This window comes from Penicillium vulpinum (assembly GCF_028829585.1).
Source record: "Penicillium vulpinum strain IBT 29486 chromosome Unknown utg000004l_segment0_segment0, whole genome shotgun sequence".
NCBI classification, from domain to species: domain Eukaryota; kingdom Fungi; phylum Ascomycota; class Eurotiomycetes; order Eurotiales; family Aspergillaceae; genus Penicillium; species Penicillium vulpinum.
Genome location: NW_026643244.1, coordinates 7145340 through 7166260, shown reverse-complemented (window position 1 = coordinate 7166260; position 20921 = coordinate 7145340). Strand labels below are relative to the sequence as shown.

At 46.7% G+C, this 20921-nt stretch overlaps 9 protein-coding genes across 9 annotated transcripts; 4 read left to right on the top strand and 5 right to left on the bottom strand.

Moving 5' to 3' along the window:
• Nucleotides 1–237: 237 nt before the first annotated feature.
• On the top strand, nt 238–2810 carry N7479_011231 (Zn(II)2Cys6 transcription factor; the record flags this gene model as incomplete). The annotated part of the gene is made up of 5 exons (XM_057258922.1): nt 238–646; nt 740–1038; nt 1111–1191; nt 1262–1884; nt 1958–2810. The coding sequence occupies 5 exons, from the start codon at nt 238–240 to the stop codon at nt 2808–2810; spliced, it is 2265 nt and encodes a 754-aa protein (XP_057106380.1).
• Nucleotides 2811–3413: 603 nt separating this feature from the next.
• On the top strand, nt 3414–5541 carry N7479_011230 (cytochrome P450; the record flags this gene model as incomplete). Its single annotated transcript, XM_057258921.1, has 7 exons — nt 3414–3837; nt 3912–4130; nt 4161–4495; nt 4576–4697; nt 4776–5059; nt 5115–5243; nt 5342–5541. The coding sequence occupies 7 exons, from the start codon at nt 3414–3416 to the stop codon at nt 5539–5541; spliced, it is 1713 nt and encodes a 570-aa protein (XP_057106379.1).
• Nucleotides 5542–6326: 785 nt separating this feature from the next.
• N7479_011229 (uncharacterized protein) lies at nt 6327–7211 on the bottom strand (the record flags this gene model as incomplete). Its single annotated transcript, XM_057258920.1, has 1 exon — nt 6327–7211. The coding sequence occupies one exon, from the start codon at nt 7209–7211 to the stop codon at nt 6327–6329; it is 885 nt and encodes a 294-aa protein (XP_057106378.1).
• A 1762-nt stretch (nt 7212–8973) lies between these two features.
• Nucleotides 8974–9411, top strand: N7479_011228 (uncharacterized protein; the record flags this gene model as incomplete). Its single annotated transcript, XM_057258919.1, has 2 exons — nt 8974–9147; nt 9238–9411. 2 exons carry the CDS (start codon nt 8974–8976, stop codon nt 9409–9411), a joined length of 348 nt encoding a protein of 115 aa, XP_057106377.1.
• A 641-nt stretch (nt 9412–10052) lies between these two features.
• N7479_011227 (putative PHD and RING finger domain protein) lies at nt 10053–11757 on the bottom strand (the record flags this gene model as incomplete). Its single annotated transcript, XM_057258918.1, has 3 exons — nt 10053–10685; nt 10783–11645; nt 11730–11757. The coding sequence occupies 3 exons, from the start codon at nt 11755–11757 to the stop codon at nt 10053–10055; spliced, it is 1524 nt and encodes a 507-aa protein (XP_057106376.1).
• A 1209-nt stretch (nt 11758–12966) lies between these two features.
• N7479_011226 (60S ribosomal protein eL43) lies at nt 12967–13548 on the bottom strand (the record flags this gene model as incomplete). Its single annotated transcript, XM_057258917.1, has 4 exons — nt 12967–13030; nt 13160–13324; nt 13431–13461; nt 13530–13548. The coding sequence occupies 4 exons, from the start codon at nt 13546–13548 to the stop codon at nt 12967–12969; spliced, it is 279 nt and encodes a 92-aa protein (XP_057106375.1).
• A 749-nt stretch (nt 13549–14297) lies between these two features.
• On the top strand, nt 14298–15761 carry N7479_011225 (saccharopine dehydrogenase family protein; the record flags this gene model as incomplete). Its single annotated transcript, XM_057258916.1, has 5 exons — nt 14298–14487; nt 14558–14705; nt 14756–14828; nt 14882–15006; nt 15059–15761. 5 exons carry the CDS (start codon nt 14298–14300, stop codon nt 15759–15761), a joined length of 1239 nt encoding a protein of 412 aa, XP_057106374.1.
• A 172-nt stretch (nt 15762–15933) lies between these two features.
• N7479_011224 (alpha/beta fold hydrolase) lies at nt 15934–17291 on the bottom strand (the record flags this gene model as incomplete). Its single annotated transcript, XM_057258915.1, has 7 exons — nt 15934–16211; nt 16264–16315; nt 16368–16690; nt 16770–16866; nt 16920–17027; nt 17081–17133; nt 17213–17291. The coding sequence occupies 7 exons, from the start codon at nt 17289–17291 to the stop codon at nt 15934–15936; spliced, it is 990 nt and encodes a 329-aa protein (XP_057106373.1).
• A 1157-nt stretch (nt 17292–18448) lies between these two features.
• N7479_011223 (uncharacterized protein) lies at nt 18449–19336 on the bottom strand (the record flags this gene model as incomplete). The annotated part of the gene is made up of 2 exons (XM_057258914.1): nt 18449–18993; nt 19048–19336. The coding sequence occupies 2 exons, from the start codon at nt 19334–19336 to the stop codon at nt 18449–18451; spliced, it is 834 nt and encodes a 277-aa protein (XP_057106372.1).
• Nucleotides 19337–20921: the final 1585 nt, after the last annotated feature.

Here is a 20921-nt window from a genome sequence, read left to right as displayed (position 1 = left end):
AGATTATTCGGATCAGCCCCTCTACATTCAGTCAGATGTCCCCCCGCCCAAGTACGAGCATGAGAGGCTCTTGACGATCAGAGGGTCTGCACTCCTTTACCTGGGGTGCGGGGTACAGCCATATATTAGCCCCGGGGATGTCTGGGGCTTTGTGCCAAGTATTCCTAGCTGCCAACATTTCTCTCATCTGGTCACATCTTTTGCTAGGCGAATCCCTGAAGACAAAAAACCCGACATATGGATCTACATACTATTAAAAGTCCTCTTTCTCTACGACCGGACCGCTATCGCCGGACACGCAATGCGTGCTGGAGCTGTCATCGCCGCAAGGTGAGATGTGATGCCACGACGTACGGACGACCCTGTACCAACTGTCGTCTTGATGGCTTTGATTGCACGACTCGGCCTAAGAATTCGAGAGAGTCCAGACAGGATTCAACCATTGTGGATTTTGGTCAAGTTTCAGTCGCAAGTGGCAGTCAGGAAGAACAGACTGTTGTTTCCACAGCGATCAAGAGTCAGACCGACGGCTCCAAGGTCTCTGACATGAACGTCATCAACGATCAACATAGCAACAACAACCACGACGACACTTCCACGAATTCCGAGGCATTGCAGACGCAGCAAACACCAAATACTTTCTCATGTTCGTTCTTCCATTTTTATCTTACACTCGATAAACGGATCGCCCGGGTATAGGGTGGGCACTCAGAAGAACCAGTGCTGATTTTTGAACCAGGTGACAAGAACATGATGGAAGATTCGGCTGTTTTCTTTTCCTTCTATCGCTACCTACGAGCACCCAATCTGCATCAACTACAACCAGCCGAGATGCTCTTTCTGGAATCCCAAAAGAGTCTGCATGTTCCTACAGGGCCTTTGCTAGACACGCTAATTTCCCACTATTTTCTTTACGTTCACCCATGCCTGCCAATCATCAACGAAGCAGAGTTCTGGCCGATGTTTCATGGTACAGAGACAGAAGGTTCTCCCTTTTCGCTGCTTGTATTTCAAGCGATGTTGTTTGTCGCTTGCAGTGTAGGTTTCCATACCCAATCCCCCGCGAATACACCCTACTGTCTAAGAAATCTATTACTCACTTGTGCCTAGTACATCTCATTAACCGATGCCAAAAAATCAGGGGCTGAATCGATCCTCATCATGCGCAATACATTTTACCGGCGTGCTAAGGTGTGTGTGCGCAGAAGCCTTAGATAGGCAGTATCCCGAGTCCCAAGAGATATGCTGACAAAAAGCTAAGATGCTCTATGATTTTGGCATTGAGGGAGACAATCTTTGCCTTTCTCGGGCGTTGTTATTACTTACTTATCAAAGTACCAGGTCAGACCATTTGAGCAACACCACTTGGCTTGTTCTTGCAATTCAACAGGCCCGCGCTGCGAATGCACACCTCTATCGCCATTATCCTGCCGAATCAAAATACAAGCGATCGGACCTCAAGCGACTCTGGTGGTGCGTTGTCGTTCGGGACAGGATAATTGCTTTGGGCATGCGGCGACCGCTGCAGATACTCCCGGCTCACTTTGACACCACATCACGAGACCTATTGCTGGTTGACGACTTATATGATGAGGTCTATTCCTCCAAGGTCTACGACCCCGAGAGTAAAATTATGCTTTGCAAAATCATGACCAGCCAGTGTCAGCTTGCTCTTGCCTTGACGGATTTGATCATGATAGTATATCCCCCGGGCATACATATGGGTCCACAAAATGACCTGACTTCGGAAGAAACTCGAATAGATGAGATCAAATCTCGTCTTAATGACTGGAAGTCCCAGAACATGCTTCAACTGTCTCCAGAAGACTCCTGCCTTCATGCGTGCATCGTATTTTATAAGCAATTGACTGTCTTGTACTTTGAGTAAGAGTCAACCCCGCCTCCCCTCCTGACTTGGGACCGAGTTGAGCAAGTAGCTGATATTATTCTGATTTAGAACCGCCCGTTTGGCGCTGTACCATCATATTTCTTTCAGGATTTATCAACGCCAGCACCGGGAAAGTTGGCCCGATTTGATGGACGCAGTCACAAAGATAAACGACACGGTGAAGCGTTTTGTTGTTGATGGTACCGCCGGCCACTTGCCTATCAGTGTTGCCGCATACACCGTGTTACCCCAGATAGTGTTGAACTTCAACCTTCGACTTTCTAAGGACGGCATAGGCCGCAGGCGCCAAGAACACACCTTGAGGCTTTACAACGAACTCAATCGTCAGCATTTTCTACGCTACGACGTCTCCCATGTTACGCTCTGGTTCAATCACATCCTCCGTATCTTCGAGTCGTCTGTGTCCTGCACCAAAAATCGTGCAGCGGATGTTTTTCGCTCCCAGAGATTGTCTCTGGGGAAACCTTGCTCGTATATGCTTGAAACACAGCCAGAAATATACTTCAAGCTAACTGGCATTATGGACGCTTTAATGGCTACTGGTCAGCTCTCTGTAGAGCACTCGGAAACAATGTTGATACTCCCACCAGCAGAGCTTTCTATGCCCCAGATATACCCAGAGCTTGCGGTAATATCTCCTACCCGTCTCCAGTCCACCCCCCACCAAATTGGCCACTCAATGAAATTTGAATCTGCATGGAACACGGGAAGCACAGTGGAGCTTCCCAGACAAAAGGATACGGACATAATGGTGGGACCGAGTGTTGGCAATTTGTCGTCCGATGACATATACTACACTCTGGAGGAGGAAGATGGGGATATGAATGATGACCGACTAATTCCAATTAGTTCAGTCTCAATTGGGACACTATGTAGTAGTATAGCGCTTTTTGGAGAGTAAACCACGGGACTAAAATTCACCCCTCGCTTTCTTTCTTTTCTTTTCTTTCCTTTCCTTTAGTTTATTTTATTTTCTTATCTTCTCGAAAAGAAATGATGTAGATTTTATAGATTACTCACTGTGCAGAGAGAGAGAGAGGAGCATGAATTATGCATGTATGTTATGAACAGGTCCACATACATTATGGCCACAATCGCCTCCCGAATAAAATGATCTCCAAATCGAGCAATTCGGTTCACTATGACTGGACGGGAGTTACAATAACGTCATAGTACAAATGTACAACTATACCTATGATCAACAGATAGTGTACATCTGCCTCTCCCTCGGTCCTGGGGGGTTTTGCGGGGTCTCGGCCAAGACAACGCCATGAATCTTAAGATTTCTGCTTGCATTCCCCGTTGCCCGCATCTCAGAAACCCACCCGAGGCCTTGGCCCGGTTATATAAATTATTATGCAGCCTTTTTCATCGATATTTTGCCTATTTTAGACATATATATAACGATACATATGTAGCTGAAAGTAGTCCAGATATCATACTTCCTTAACAGGGCAATAAATTCTCATTCATTTTCGACTCACTCCCTCTGTCGTCGCACATGATGGTCTCATACAACTCAGAGGTTAATTCCCCCAGTGCGATCCTGGCACTCGCGGGATTCAGTGGTTTAACCGCGCATGTTTTTCTCTATCGTCACGGAGAATGGGATCTCAAGGCCCCGCGCCTTGTGATCGCATACATACTTCTCTTCCTAGGTGCTACATTCCTGGAACGGAACATGAAAAATGAGCTCCCACTTGACGTACCAAGCCATTTGGCTGCCAAACTTGTAGGATGCCACATCTTGGGTATCTACACGAGTATGCTCTTCTATCGAGCCTTCTTACACCGTCTGTCACGGTTCCCTGGCCCATTTCTTGCTAGATTATCAAATTTCTATGTGACTGCTCTATCTGCCCGAAAGCTTCATCCTTTTGAGGAGACTGAGAAGCTACACAAACGCCACGGAGACTACGTACGCTTAGGTGAGGAACAATCTTTCTCCAATTCTTCTTTTTGTGGAATTGGGCTAATCGAGGATACATCGTTGAATTATTAGGGCCTAATGAGTTGTCTATTACGGATCCACGCGCAGTAAAGGCAATATACAGTGCTTCCGCAAAGGTCTCCAAAGGGCCTTGGTATACGGTCTTGGAACCGCAAATTTCCTTGCATATGGCCAGAAACAAGCAGGAGCACGCGCGGCGAAGGAAGGTTTGGGACCAAGGCTTTAGCTCCCGAGGTATGAAACTCTTATTTCCCGAGATGACCACACATGGTATGAGAGGCAAGTTCTGATTTCCTCTAGCACTCCGTGATTACGAGCCTCGCGTCGCCCGTTACACGGACCAACTCATCCAGGTCATTGAAAGGGAGGTGGGAAATGAAATGGACATTGCCAAGTGGTTCAATTACTACAGCTTTGATGTCATGGGTGATATGTCGTTTGGAAAATCCTTCAACATGCTTATTGATGGCAAAGACGGTTATATCTTGAAGCAATTGCATGCCGATGTGAAAGCCAATGGACTTTTCGGCCATCTCACCTGGCTCTTCCCATTCTTCAAGAAAACGCCCGTGATCAACGCGGACTATCTCAGGTTTTGGAAATGGGTGGGTGAGCGGGTGAATGAGAGGATTCAGGTTAGAGAACCCCTTCTGAATGATCCAATAAATGGGAGGGAGATCGAAGTTCAAAATACTAATAAGATGCTGGAATATAGAATACTCCAGATCGCCCAGATGTGTTCTCGTGGATCCTCAAAGCATATGAGCAAGGTCCAAAGACGAAGCAGGATCATCTTAACCTTAATGGTGACGCATACCTGATTATCGTAGCTGGAAGGTACTATGCTATCTCCTTTGTCCCAACTTCCATCTCTTGATCAAATGATTAGCTTGTGCTAACTTAATTTATTCAAAGTGACACTACCGCTGCGACCCTCACCAACCTTTTCTTCCATCTTGCCTCGGACCGCACTCTATACAAGACACTCCAGACAGAGCTGGATTCTCTCCCGAGCCTGTCTCATGACAAGCTAGTAGGGGTAAAACTACTCGATGCAGTAATCAATGAAACGCTCCGGCTCCACCCTGCCGTGCCTTCAGGAATGCAGCGTTTGACTCCACCAGAGGGCATCACTATCGGCAGCACGTACGTTCCCGGGAACGTGATGGTGTGCACTCCCTTACACACTTTGTTCAGAGGTGAGAAATCAGTTGTCACACGTCCTTGACTAGTGTAGAACAAGATCAAAACAAGTACGGGCAAAGGTTAACAGCGGTTCAGATGAGCGCATATTCCCTCGCCCACTGGAGTTTTTGCCTGAGAGATGGGATACGCAACCAGAACTCGTCAAAGATCCTACTGCATTTATTCCATTCAACACTGGTATGTTTTGTCACATTGACTGGTATCTCTACTTTGCATATCTTGCACAGGGATAATCAAGACCTAAGGTTCAGAATGCTAACAGTCAATTAATTTAGGCACATATTCGTGCGTTGGGAAACAGCTAGGCCTGATGGAGCTCCGCAGTGTAACTGCTGAGATACTCGCTCGGTATGAAGTCTCGTTCGCCCCAAACCAAACGGCGTCTGCCTTCCTCGATGGAAAGCAGGACGCATTCACTTTAGCTACGGGTCCATTGAAGGTAGTATTCCAGAAGAGAGAAAATAAGGAAAATTGATGTGTTGCACAAGAAAATGTTTGGTTCAGCTGCACTTTTACAATCGTGTTTTCATCATGTTCAATGTCAGCTGATCATGGCTAGTCCTTCATAGGTAGCTTCATAGTTCCGGTTTACACCTATGAACCTTTTTTCTTTTACCCCATTTCTTTATCACTTATTTCTATACTTTGATCAGCATCAACTATCCAAATAGCTTGCCTAGGCCTTGAATACCTTATAGCTAACTCGGGGTCGTAGGCGAGATGTAACAGCAGCTATAGCAGATACGGCAGATAGTACAGACCAAGGATGAGGCCAGGGACAAGATTAGGAAGCATTGAATCAGTTGAAATAATCATTTTTTTACTACGTAAACCAGAATTAATAGAGTAATCACGGCCCCTGAGTCCCGACAGAATAAGCCTTTCGGATAAATTGAGAATCCATAAGCCATGACATGTATCGAAGGTCACGTACCAAGCTGTGCTCCCTTCAATTGGATTAGGTCTACCAATATATACTTGATCTACCTCTCTCCCCCTCTTCCCTTTGACAACCCCTTCGCATCTCTAGATCTTCTAGATCCCCATCATATCCGAAATTTATAGGCTAAACTGTTATGCGCTAAGTCAATCCACGAAGGAAGACCGCATTCAAACTAGAAAAATAAAAATAGGGAGAAGGAGAGAAAGCAAGTGGTAGATCCCTGAGGATTAAATAGCCAAACCTAACCCACGGTGTAAACAAATCCCCTTCTCAAATAGTAGTAGTAGCAAATTAACATTCAAATCAGTCATAAGTCCTTACTGAAATTGCATATCCCATCCCCACTCGGCAATCTTCCGCAACCATTCATTGTCGATTATCACGTTAGTTTCTCTTGGTGTTTGAGGACTTCGTAGGAAAAAGAGATGAAAGGTAATAATGAGTGGTCCCCCGGATATTTTGACTCTATCGATCTCACTTTCTGAAACCTCAATATGTTGGGATTTAAGGGATGTGCCATTGTCATGACCCCATACCCACTTGTCAATACTAATCATGGGTCGCTCGCGATTGATTTTGATTGCCATCGCAATATTGGCATTCCCTCTAACAGGGTCAAGCCAGAGATTGACATCACGGTCAAGTTTCCTTTGAGTCTCTGACACAGCGACTTCCAAAATCACTGTAGGCCGCTTAGGACAGCCGTGAGGGGGTCTTCTCGGCCCCCAGCCCATATCTACCTGTTTCATCTGCCCATTGACATCGATGTCGACACAATGGTAATTATGGATGGCTTCGTCAAGCCCCATACGTCCAAGAGCCTTGTCAATTGCTTTGTGGACGGCGAAGGCGATCTCAGTGTGTTCACCAGTGACCATCTTGACAATAAGTAATTCAGTCTTCGGGTTGAAAGATGTCCGGATCGAATGAATAGGGATGATATCCGGACCAACGAAATCCTGTTGAAAAGTGGTAGGATCAATGGAAAAGATAATGTGTTCGGTGGTCTCAATATTTGGCTCTGTTTTGGCACTGCCGGATGCCGTATCGATGTTGGTCATTTCACGAGAATTCCGCATTGAATCAAGCAGGCGTTCACGTTCAAGTGCAAGTATTCGAGAAAATTGATCTTTTCCTTCATAACTATACCGTCTAACAGAGGGAGGTAGACCTTCCAAATCATCATCGGGCTCATTTTGCATGATATCTTGATGCCGAAGGGATGTGTTAAGGTAAATCCCAAGACTGCCTATAAATGGAACAACTTTGACTCTTCTCTTAGTGAAGGGTAAACACTAGATATATGTTACGGGACATCTAAGCTTCACCTTTCCATGTTTCTCTTGCAGACCGTTAAGAGGAGTAGCTGTAGAAATGACGGAGTCAAGATCAATGCTGTTTGATTAGTAAAATTTGCCGACCCGAACCAGAGCAGGGCTCCATTTTGAAGTTCAAGTACATAGGTGACTTTACCTGACGCTCACAATGATGATTTCGCTTCCGCAGTCCCCTCTCCAACTGACCTTACATGATTGAAATGGAAAAATCTAGAGGGAAACCCCAATTGCGGATTCTCTAGTATCCTAAGCTAGTTAGGGTTGTGTGTTGTATTCTATGCAGAGATTCACGTTTAGCTTCAACAAAAGTATCTCATCTCAACGCTATTAAAGCAAGCTGATCTTTTTTCTTATCCGAAGTGGAAATGTGGCTCATTCAAGTATTCCCTATATTTCATATACTATCTATTCATCTCTTTTAGGATTAATAATCTCAGTTAACATCTGATAAATAGCTTTTGTTACTTCCAAAGCATAGTCCGGAGTCAGTGGCAACCCATGAGAAAGAACATATAGGGTTAAAAAAGATATCATCCTGCCTGATCGCATCAATCATAATTATATCCAAGTCACGTATGTCAAAGCGCGGGTCCGAGTGAAGCCAATCTAGCACATCTCGAAATTTTTCGAGGTACTTCCCAGCGTAAAGAGAACGTATATTCTCGACGACCATTTTAGGTGACCTAATTAGAATTTGAGGTAATTGATCAATGGCAGGGGATCCATTTGAGAGAGATTCGACTTCCATGGAAAACGAATATAGTACAATGTTAAGGTAGATTAAGGTAGAACTCAAGCAGTCTACTAGTTATTGTTGCAAGGGAAGAAGAAGAGATCAGAGATGTAGATGATTGAATGTCCCAAAGCGAATCGGTGTGATCCGATGGCATGTTGAGAAATAGACGCGGGAAAAGGGAACCTATCAGTATATCCAGAAGGTCCACGGAAACACTGCACACAGGGTTGAAGAATTGATTGGCAGAGAAAGAATAGTATTTGCAAATTTATTTTGAAACCAGTACCTGTGGATAGCTCTCATTAAACCACCTGCAATGTGGAGGCTACATGATGCAAATTACGGTGAGCGATGTCTGCCCGGATTTCCAGACATCTGCCTAGGTAGATCGAGATCATTCTTACTTATGATATCTATTATAAAAAGTTATGTTTTTACCGTTTCCTCCTCCTTTATTCGTCACATCACGGTTGTCTTATCCTAAGACTCTTCTCGGGGTTTTGCGTTCCTCCCAAAGCAATCTGGAATCTTGATGATTGATTGATCAACTATCAAGCCGTACTTCTGACATTTCCTTTAACAAAACCCTATATTACCTCTCTAAATTGCACCACCAAAACTTCCCATATTCAGGTAACGACGACACGACCGAAGAGTTCAAAAAGTGCCTGGAATTACTTTATTACGTGCATGCTCTTTCTGTTACTCCAACAAGACGAACTTCCGCCTTCTTCATCGCCCTCTTCAGCCCATTTGGATCTACGCGCGGCAAACTGCTTGAACCCGAAGAACCATATTCCGAAACGGCCCGAAATGAGTTTGCAATGCAGGCCGTACACTACATTCGCAGTATCTCCTAATGCCGAGCATATACGAAAACAAATAAAGAAGATGTTGCCGGTACCACGCACTGGAGACTCGACAGAAGGAAAATCAGAGCAAGCTCAAAAGTCTCCAATTAAGATCGTCCAGGTCGCAGGCGGCGTGTTTTATGGAGGAACCGATCTCCAGGAGAAAATGACAGACCTAATCAAACAAATAACGAAAATTTCTAGTATTGGAAAGGTAAGTGTAGCTACAATCCATTTGAAATTGCTGAGCTTACTCGAATAACAGGATTGGAGATATCTTGTATGCTATTTTCATGGATGTAAGCGGATTGAAAACGAGCGGTGCCACATGTATCTCATCCCATTATCGCCAAATTCTACCTCCGGAACAGTGGAGGAGAGACAGGCCGCGTACATCAAGAATAAGCCTATGCTTAACCCTGGCACTAGTATCATTATTCTCCTCCCTCCTGCCATTCAGATACAACAATCCGAGTAAACAACCGTAAGTATTCCCGTGGCATATCGTTGGTCATCCAGTAGCTGACTTAATGGGATAACTAGGACGATCGGGACAAGCCGAGTATGGATTCGGTTATATGAAGTTGACAGCTCGATTTTTTATTCATATCTTTCTATCTACATATTGGCAATCTTTGAAGACTCAATTCATCACATCTCAAACATAACGGTCAAACGGAAGTCAATTCCACCCATCTTGAGTCCTCGCGACAAAATTACAAGATCCGCGGGCCTTCTGAGGTCGGGAATCATCTTTAAAACATATGTAAGCCTCAACTAGGGGATAGAAAGACCGAATAGACCAAATATGGTGAGGCTACCTAGGAGTGGTCGTACCTCCTCCTATTGCCAGAAGGTAAATAATATTTAGACATAATATGACTCAAGAGAACGCGAAGAGACTAGCTAAAAGAAAAAATAATAATCAATCACATAGAGGCAAGTTGTTACGAACGAAATAGTTCTCGCAAACATGCCACGCTGAAGAAGAAGAAGAAGAAGACAGGCTGCAAGGATCAAACACCAGTTGTACATTCCAATCCATTCCGCCAAAGAGTATGATTCGCTGAGATGAGAAGAAACGCCATTAAATGCCGGGGAGAGTTCGTGGTATAGTCATTATAGATCACCGTCTGTGTCAGTCGCCACCATACGCTGTTTCTGCTTATCTTTGCTCTTCGCCTTCAGTGCGTCAATTGTATTCTGTACTTCATGCCTGGCCTCTGTTTCGAGGTTGGTGCGTTCATCCGGCTCAAGTGTTTCCTTATCGCCGACCCGCTCGTAGAGCATACGAGAGATGGAGCGGTTGATGTTCGTATATTGCTCTTTTGAGATGGTCTTCTTCTTATAATGGGGTTTTAATCCTGCGCCCACCATTTTCTGGATGTCGGCTTTGAGGGCTAAGGATGGACCAGCTCGAGTGGGTGATGAGTCGGGTGAACGGGAGGCCCCGAGATACAGTGCACGTTGGGGGATCCGGGAGCGCGGACGGCCGGGCTGACGGTGTGGTTTGTCTTCTTTGGCGCTATTTGTAGATGGACTACCCGATGCGGACACCTCGGGTGAGAACGGAGGAGATGAGGGTTCGGCGGGGGGAGGATAGTTGAAGAGGAGAGATGGGACGGCTTCGTGGGAAAGGCGGTGGTGTGGCCGCTGTGAGGAGAGGGGAAGAGTAACGAGATGAGGCAGGAGATATGGAGGGAGAAGAGGGACCAGGAGATGGGTGGTCGGTAGGAGCGACAGATGTTGAAGCTAACGGTCCATAAGAATGATTCGGTGCGTCTTCAACTTCCTTCAATAGTGATGACAGAAAACTTGGTCCGATGGCATTGTCACCACTCGGTCTTACATTGGAGCTCGCAGCTCTAGATGATTCGCCATTTTGAGTTTGCTGTGCGCGAGCTGCGAGCTCCTGCGGCCTCCTCGTTCGAGGACGCTTCAACTTGCGCTCTGGTTCCGTGGGCTCAGGGGACGGCGACATGGTCGGTTCTTTGCGCTTCCTGGCTGCACTCGGGTTGTTTTCGATTTCCCGGGCCCTCTCGAAGGCGTTCCAAGCTCGCATCTCCTCCAGGGATTCGGGTTCCGGTGTCGGAACTCTAGGCACCCGAGGTCGCGATGGGCGGGCATGGTCAAGATCGAACAGGGATGCCGTGTCGCGAAACCGACTGCCACCACCTTGTCGCTCAGCGATCTCAAAGCGACGTTGCCAAGCTTGGAATTCACGTTGGTTGGCCTCCTCACGACGGCGTTGTTGTATCGCACGTTCAGCAGATCGATCGTCATCGAAAGGGAAATCAAGATCGAGATTCAAATGATCCCAGACAGATTGCCAGACTCGTGCCCAATGGAGAGAATTCGTCTGGGTTCGATTCTGCAGTCGTCTCTGCTGAGCCCTAGTTCGTCGACTCCGTTGCTCGATCGCCCGAGATGGCCGAGCCGATACCTCGGGAGCCGGTCCCATAGCACGTAGCTCCATGCATTGTTGGCAGTACCATGATCCCGAAGGGATCTCGTCCAAACCTAGACAATATAGATGGGAAGGTGCATCACACCCATCGCATAAAAGGAGGACATCCTCGTTGTCGGCTTGCCCGCAAATTGTACAAGGTTGAAAATCGGTAAAGTCATCCTCCACATATTCAATTATCATAGAAGGGTCAACTTCGGCCACTTGAGTTCGGTCTTGGACAGCGTAAGATGAAGTAACAGTTCCTATATATAACAAATAAATATAGTTAGTACTTGTAATAAGAGAGGACCATATTATATAAACCAAAGGAAGGGGGAGCGTCATACCTCCGACACTATCACTCAACTCCACCATATTGAAGCTGCGCCGACATATCGGACAACTATTTGCCCGTTCAACCCATGGCTTTAGACAATTATTATGTAGGACATGACCACAGGGAAGTAGCTGAGCGATCTGAGAGTCTCCATTGAAGTCGCCATCCTTCAAATCAAGGCTAACAGGTTCTAGGGGATCGCCCGCTCCTTCACCGAGGTCGCCTAAACAAACAATACAGGTATCGGACATGGACAACAGATTTATGAGAGAAGGCGTAGTCCATGAAGAGCGAGAAGTGTAGAAGCGAGAAAGGTGTGGGGAGCGCCTTTTGAAGGTGGGCCGGATTACCGGACTAACGCAAAGCAGGAACGTGACGGAGGCGAATGATGTCCTGGATTGGCGGGTTGGCGGGTTTTGGGGGATACTATTTCGATCTTTTAGTATTACAAAGTACAAGGACTACTTGTATATTTGGAAATAAGTTAAAAGGATTATATTTCTCTTTTTAGTTGAACTATTCTTTGTATATAACTTACAAAATCCTGTAACCATCCAACAAGGTCCCCGTACAACAAACTACAATCCCTAAAGAAGCAAGGTGGCCGATCTACAATCAAAAATGACTACTCCGTACATTAGGCGCCCATGATTTAGCTGAAACCCAAATCACCCAGCGTTGGGGACACCTGGGCATTTCTCAACTTAGTCATCGTGTAAGATCTTCAGGGTTCTGGGGAAAACACCCAATAGCCAACCAGGATCGTATCAGGGTACTATATCATGTGGGTCGGGGTATGCCAGGCACCCGGTGCAAATGTTCAGGTGAACGTAGAAAGTACGAAGATATAGTCCGTGGTGCAGTCGATCCAGGCATTCAAGACACACTCAAGACAGTGCGATACGCTAAAAAAAGACCAGGTGACCCTCAAACCAAGATCCACCGAGTCTACGTGACTGTCCAGCGCCTGAGAAATCACAAAAGACCACAAGCCTGCAGTCCATCCATATGATTCACACGGTCGCAGAACATCGAAGTAATCAGGTGGAGGATCTTGGATTGACCGGTGAAATTGTCTATCATGTAGGCGACCGAGGCGAACTTTTGAGGGACCAGTCACATCGATATACGGTATACTCGGAGCGAAGCGGACATTGCACAAGAATTCGTAATCCCGAATTTTTTTCATTCATTTTTGGTATTCAGACGTAACCGTAAAGAGAAATGAAACCACACAATCCTCCCATTTAGACCTCAGCGATCTCACGCAGACGACGGATGGTGGAGCGGGTGGCAGCGGCAGCGGGGGTGCTGTAGAGAAAATAGCCCAGTTAGTAATCTCCTCTCGTTTTGTGTTGCGGATCGCGACTGTATGCGCCAACCCAGGTCTATCCCCGGGTCGAATCACAGCCTCGTTCCTTGCGATGGTGTGCGACTTACGAGACGACGTAAGCACCGCCGGCAACAGTCTTGTCGCAGCCCTTGCACTCCCAGATACCGACAGCCTTGCGCTTGACGGTGTTCTTTCCGCAGAAAGTGCAGACGTAGCGGGCGTGCTGGGTGACTTCCATCTTCTTCACCTGCTTACGCAGGGAGGCACCGTATCTGTTGGAATTGTTAGAATCCGTGTCGTGTAGGAGCATTTCGCTATGGGTCGTGTCTCTCGATCGAAATCAAAGTCGTGTAGGCGCGAATTGGGCGAATGTCATACCTGGTACCATATTTACCGGTGATGCCGACCTCTGTGGAAAATTATTAGCATTGAGCAATTCGGTAGGCAGTGTGTTGAATTTGATAAAGGGGCACGTACTCTTGGTGCGCTTCGTCATCTTGGCTGGTGTAGAGGATGAAGATGGGTATTCAACAGGAGACCAAAAAAGACGCTTTGAATGAGGGCGGGTTGTGCTGTGGATTCTCGCTTAGGGCTCTTGGCTTGGTGCGATCACCTGACCATTTTGAGTTAGTGGGCTTATGTCAGTTTGATGGCCTCAGGCTTCAAATGCTTACTTTGTGTTTCGAATGATCCACAAAAGGTCCACCAGATGAAAGACGATGACGGTGTTAGTGGATGTGATTTGGATTGATTTTGATTGAACTTGGGGTTTGATTCGATTTTGAATATTTAAATTTCTTTTTAGTGGGAATTTTGAATATTTGATGCCTATTATTTCAGGTGTCTAATTCCGCGTTCAACTTCCCTCTGCATCGGACATGTACAGGATCGAAATGCATGACCCCGTGCAATCTTCTATATTCAGGTCTATCCTAATTCGGTCTAATTATGTTCGAGACCGACGGGTCTGCTTTTCTCGGACTAATTGATCTATCCGGTCACGTGATTGTCCTCGGCCCTTCGATATAAACACCAGCTCCCAGATTTAGTTAGTAGAATCTTGTGTAAAAGGTTTTGCTTCTGAAACGTGAAGTTTCAACACTCTTTCGTGGCTATTCTACCTGCTGCCATCCTCAATCCCTTACGCTACATCTTCAAACGTGCCGAGGAGCTTGTGATATTGCCGAAAGCTCCGTTGTTCTGCAAAGCTACATCATAGACTGCAAACCCATCGAGTCAACCACCATGACTTCCAACCGACAATATGACTTGGTCTTGCTGGGCCCAACTGGCTACACTGGCCGATTCTGTGCAGAGCACATTGTGCAGAACCTTCCTACCGATCTGAAATGGGCTATTGCAGGTCGCTCCGCGCAGAAAATCGAGCCCATCGCCCAGGAACTAAAGGCTATTAACCCAGATCGCGTGAACCCAGGTACATAAATCTTATGGTCCCATTTATCTACGGCCTCTTTACCTTAATGCTCACTCTGATGTGATCATAGATGTCCTGGTTGTTCAACTGAACTCTACCGAGCTCAGCGAGCTTGCCCAGAAAACGCGGCTGGTTATCAATTGTGTGGGTCCATACCACTTGTATTCGACCCCAGTCGTGGAGGCATGTGCTGTCAATGGAACTCACTATGTGGATGTGTAAATTTTCGTTTTGTTCAAGTCATTCGAACACTTGCTGATCTTTACAGTACCGGAGAAACACCCTGGGTCAAGTCGATCATTGAAAAATACCACGAAACAGCCAAGGCCAATAACTCTATTGTTCGTTCTGCCCCAAATTTCTATCAGATATTCCTCATGCTAATTGCAAACAGATAATCCCTTGTACTGGTGTTGAGAGTGTCCCAGCTGATATACTGGCATGGGCTCTGGTCAAGCGAGTCCGAGAAGACCTTTCGTCTTCAACCCGCCAGATCAACAGTACGATCAAGGAGATGGTGTATGTAATTTCATGTCTACAAAGAAGCAAATCTCTAATTCGTTCACAACAGATCTTCCGGTCCCAGCGGCGGCACTCTGAGTACTGTTTTAACCACCTTCGAGAGCTTCTCAATGTCCGAGCTATCCAAGTCGATGACTCCCTTCGCATTAGCAGCATCCCCGCCACCAAAGAACATCCCCGGCGAGTCAATCCTGGCAAAGCTCTTTGGCGTACGCTCAATTCGCGACCTTGGTACCGTGACAACCTCCCCGTCCGGTATTTGCGATATGACCGTCGTCCACCGCAGCAGCAGCCTGATGCCGGAGTTGTACGGGCAGAACTTCGTCTTTCATCAGTTCTTGTCAGTCCGCAACGCGCTGATTGGCGTCGCCATCCACATCGGCTTCTTGATTGCAGTTTCGCTGCTTGCGCTACCACCGGTCCGCTGGCTGGTGCGGAAGTTCGTCTTTGCTCCTGGCACTGGCCCGCGCAGAGAAGACTCGAAAAATGACATTCTTGAGTACCATGCCATTGCTACTGCGGATAGTCCTTCACCACAGCGCGTGTTCGGTAAGATCACTTACCACGGCGGCATGTACCCCTTCACTGGATTGCTGCTAGCTGAGGCTGCTATGGTCATTCTTAATGAGGAGGATAAGATCAAGAAGGTCTCGCGTGGTGGCATTGTTACTCCCGCTACGCTAGGTCAGGACTATGTCGACCGCCTGGAGAAGGTCGGCTGCAAAATCGAGACTAAGCTGTTTCAGTACTAAATAGGTTCATTGCTTATGGGGTGAGTCCCAGCACTGTGCAGTTATTCTGGCTCAACTGCTTGTAACTTGTGATGAAGCGTATATTCTTAATACTTCGACGATATGAGATACGTACTTTCGCAATAATCAATCGATGCTTTTCACTACACCACTATACCTATCGTTTCTTCGTTCAGAGCTTACCAATCCTTCCATCGGCAACGAACTGGTCCTTCAACCAAGTTCCAATAATCTCATTGACTTCCTCAGGCTTCTCCCACAGAGCCCAATGCGCAGTATTAACCTGCTTCAGGGTCAGTCGCGGGACCTGCTTCGCCATAGATTTACCCAAATGAGACGGCAAAGCTTGATCTCTCAGTGCCTGGATAAACAGCGTAGGAATTTGGATCACCCTGTCGAGAATAGCAAGTTCATCTTCATAGTTCATGTCGCGAATGCGGTACCAATTGACTAAAGCGATAATCAGCAAGAGCCCGACCAATGAATCCAGAAGAAACCATACGCGGTCCATGAATTCCACTCCGAGCATATTCATTCGTATAAAACTCCAACTCCTGGAGAAAGTCAGCATACCAGCCCCCGAATAATTAAATAAACTCAACTTACCTCCTCGCTCAACAACCTTGAAGGCTTCAACTTGCCAATCTTATCAAACAAAACACCTTTATGGGCATCAAATCCAAACTCGCCCGCCTCCGTGCGCCCCCCATAGAGCGCAAGCAATAACTGGCGAATCTCTTCCTTAGACTGGATAACTTTCTCCACTTCCCCGCTCTTGAACTGCAGCTGGTATGCGAAGTGCGGTGTCGCCTTACGGACGAGTTCTTCAATGGAGATGTTCTCGGCCATAGGTCGTGCATAAGGCACGCAGACTGTAAACAGGTAGCTTACTAGCTCTGGATGCCAGAGGGCAATGCGGTAGGCGAGTGCTGCACCCCTGTTTCATATTAGCTGTGTAGCTTTGGGAAAGATAGGTTACTCGGGGCGTGACTTGCCAATCATGTGCACCTAGGATGATTTGTGTTTCTCCTAGATGGGTTGCTAGGGCTTTAATGTCCGCTGCACAACTTTTGTGCGAGTACGGGGCGATTTCGTCCGGGGCGTCCTTGTTAGAGTATTATTAGATGATAATTCCCTATTGTAGGGTGGAAGACTCACTGTTCGCCCATATCCGAGGCAGTCGGGAGCTACCACCCGCAATTCCATGTCTACCAGCATGGGAATCTGATACCGCCATCCCATAGAGAGATCGGGGAAGCCATGGATCTATGGAGAGTATATGTCAATGGGTGTGGCTTTTTATTGAGCTGGATGCTTACCAGGAAGACAGTGGCTTTGTATTGCCCTGATTTAGGTTGGCTGAGAAGGTAAGCTGAACATTGTCAGCTCAGATTTATTTCATACAAAAGGCATTAGAGTACACGCTCTTCTTTGAAGCGCGGTATGCTCACAGTAGTTATGGCCGTTGAGTGTAGTGGTCTTGTACTCAATGCGGGAGTCACCTGATACTCGGATCTTGTCGACCGGCATGACTATCGATTCAAGCAGCAATGGTGATATTTTCAAGTTCGGTATTCAAGCGAAATGGAGGTTTATGTGGGGAGCTTGAAAATACGGGCGCCTTTTCAGGGTCCAAGCTTTGAGATACTATATATAGCTGTGCAACTTCACAGGCTATCAGGTGAAGTCGATAAATACACAAATCGAAAATGATATGATTCGAGAAATGATATATATGCCAGGATACAGATGAATAATCATGCATGAAGCTAGAGGATACCGGATAGATGGTATACCCCTCCTCTGCCTCGGCACGCTCCAAGCCCCAGTGGGGGTGCCAAGACCTTAGTTTTGGTCACTGTGGGCCGCCCAGGCGCCAAGTTGGTTTCTTCGAATGGCCGCCATTTGAAGTTCTTCTTGTATCCTCCACATTAGACCTTTCGTCTTTCGCACTAGTGACATGATGGCTTGACTTCGCACTTCAACCGCTTTGCCTTCCAGGTGATGCAACCTGTACAAGTGGAGACTCGAGTCAATGTTGTGGACAATATGAAGTGACAGTCTGTGTTATTGATAGAAAGATGCAACCTCACTCTAACTTACCATTTCGACTCTTTGTCTGTTTTGGCTTTTGTGTCCCAAGTTTCCCCCGCGCTGATGCCGGGTTGTCGGGCGAATCTAAAATCGGTGGAATTTTAGTGCTTTCTATATCAAGTCGATGTTGAAACCCATTCACACGGAAGGAAACGAGATATACAGAAGAGATGGATGTTTTGAAAGAGAGATAAGAGGCGGTGACAGCGAATGGTATGTGGAAGATAGGGAAATCCTAGATGATAAGCCAATGCGGGGGTACCGATCTTGGGGAATTTCGAGGTGCGTTTTTTTTCATTGCAATCTCAACTGGGTACCGGCTATGATCTATCATATGGCCTTAATTTAACAACCGAACAGGTTAGCTTGACTTTCCAGCCATGTGTGGATATATTTAAGTATCACTCTATATAAATAACATCGTGCGGGGATCATTTCTCCAACATTACGTTAAGACTACGGATACAACCACAAAATAATGTCTTACAAAACAAAAGCGAAGCGAAAGATGTTTCATTGAAAAAAAGAAAGACAAACGGTGGCTGAGACCGCCCAAGTGAGGGGACAGACACAAACAGTCTTCTTGAACCCAGCTAGTACCGTTGCCGGTACTTGTTGGTGGATGGGGCCACCACAGGAAGGGAGTGCGGCACTGCGGGGAGTGGTGGCACCACAGGAGGGAAAGAAGGCACCATGGGAGGGAGGGAGGGCACCACGGGAGGAAGGGAGGGAGGCAGAGTCATGGCAGCAGGGGGGGCGGAGGCAGACACGGCCGCAGGCTCAGTGCAGACATCCATGTCCGGGGAGATATCCCGGATCATGGTGTCAATGTAGACACCGGGGACGGACAAAAGTTCAACGCCCTCCATGGGCAGCACACCCTCCAATTCCTCCTCGATGGGGGAAGGAGGGTAGTCGAAGTCCTCCATTGGTGGGAGGATATCATTGTTGTTGCCAGCTGTGGATTGCAGCTGGCCGGAGGAGAAAGATGAGCTGTAGGGCTCAAAGTGAGCCCACAGGCGACGGACGACGGACTTCCACTTTTCACCAAGCCCCATGTTTTGATGGAGGGCCACAGACGCGGCCAGGGGACGGGAGTGGAGGAGGTCGAGGAGGGAGGAAGCAGAGGACACTTGGGCTAAATGTGGGTTAGCATGTAGCTTTCCTTTGATTTTCCATGACGAGTACTTACCAGGGTGTGGCATCCCTGCCCAGTGCAAGCCGAACCACGCAAACTCGGGAGCGAGGACGACACGGAGGAGATAGGTTTGAGGGGAGCCAACCCCCACGACGATGACCATGTTGCAAAGGAGCTCGGTCAGCTCCCAGGTCAGAACAGACATTTCGGGCTCGGAGCCCGCGGCGAACAGCTGGTCGAACAGGGACAAATCGTCCCACTTCAGAAGAGGACCAGCCAGGTACTCGCCAGCGAGTATCTGGAGGCCGCTCTTCGAGAACGGAGCCATGGTGTCCAGCACCATTTTTGAAAAAAAGGAAAGAAAAGAAAAGAAAAGAAAAAAACAAGAAAACAAGAAAACAAGAAAACAACAAAAGGAGAAAAGGGAGTGAGATTTACAGAAGGAAAAGAAGAGATCGAATGGAATATTTTACAGGGTTTATATATGTAGCTAAACAGTATTGAGGCTATTGATAGTTGACTTGAATGAAGCTCAACATTGTTTCTCTAAGGTAAATAGCTCTATAGAACGTGAGGTGAACGATCCCAATAGATCTCTCTGCCATTAAACAATATAGACTTGAATAGGGCCTATGAATAGCATTGTTCAATCGATTCGCCTGTCAATGCCTACATTTATATCTCATACCTGTACCTGATGGACAATGTATGCATATTATTGATCACCTTGCTGAAGTGGTCAGTGTAGTGTAATGTGGTTGATTGAAATTGGACCAGTGATGAGCTTTAAAAAGAAGGATTGAAGTGATGTGCTGCTAAAATGAGACCGAAGTGAAGGCAATGTAAGGCCCCAGTGAGACTGATGTCAATTGAAATTAATGGAGTTTAAAGTCAGAATGCAGGCAACAGTAGTAGGAATGCTCAGAAACCGATGATGAACACTAGCGCTATAAAATGCTCTACATAGTCCACAGGTATATTACATACATGAAAGTCTTGAATTGTTAGAGCAAGTTCATTTCTTGGTGCTGACGTGCAAAAATAACCGCGATCTCAGGCCGAGTACTGGCTAAGCAGCCAGCCTGATTTTCCCATATCTCTCAAAATGCCGTCATCTTCACATTCTCGGCCTAGGTGCTTTAGCTGAGAAAAGTCATCACTTTCTGGAGAGATACAGCTTTCTACAAACGGACCTAGATTTCCAATACCTTTGAATTTGAATGCACACTGCCGCCATTACCGCCAGTGCTGACAGTCAGTACAATGTGAAAGACACGCCTCTGGCTGAGATACTTGATTCTAGAAGCTCCTTAACATGCTCCACTCGCTCCCAGCAACCAGCCACTTGGTTCAAAAACGACAAAGTGTGACCATCGTCTAATATCACTTCAATCCAGTTGTTGCGCAAGTTTTTGTTAATGGCCTATGTTTTGTCCACGTCGTCCATAACAAAGGAGTGGCCATGATCTTTGAGGACGCAATATTTGCCTTTGCTTGTGTAGGTCTGAGATCATGACCGATCCACGTGATGACGGTCCGCTTGTTTCATAAATGGGGTCGGCTAGTACGGTCATTATCTCCCCAATAAGCGAGCTCACGGGTAGGTCTCCTGAAGGCGGCTGGGCTTGAGACTGGGGGGCTAGGTAATTGGTAGACATATCGGCGGTCGAGGTACTGATTGTTAGTCAAAGCTGATGATCTGTGCTATCCCAGGTTATCTGCACATGTGGATGGTCTCCTGTTGTGATTTAACTGTTGGCAGGTCATATTCAAACTTGTGACATCCAAGTTCGGTGGTAAAGTGCGTTACCATGCGGGAAATTATAAAGATTGGATGGATATAGAAAGACGGAGAAGAGATAGTACAAGTCGTACTGGACAAGGGCAAGAGGAAAGTGAATAAAAAGCCCCTCTCCGGATCAGGATAC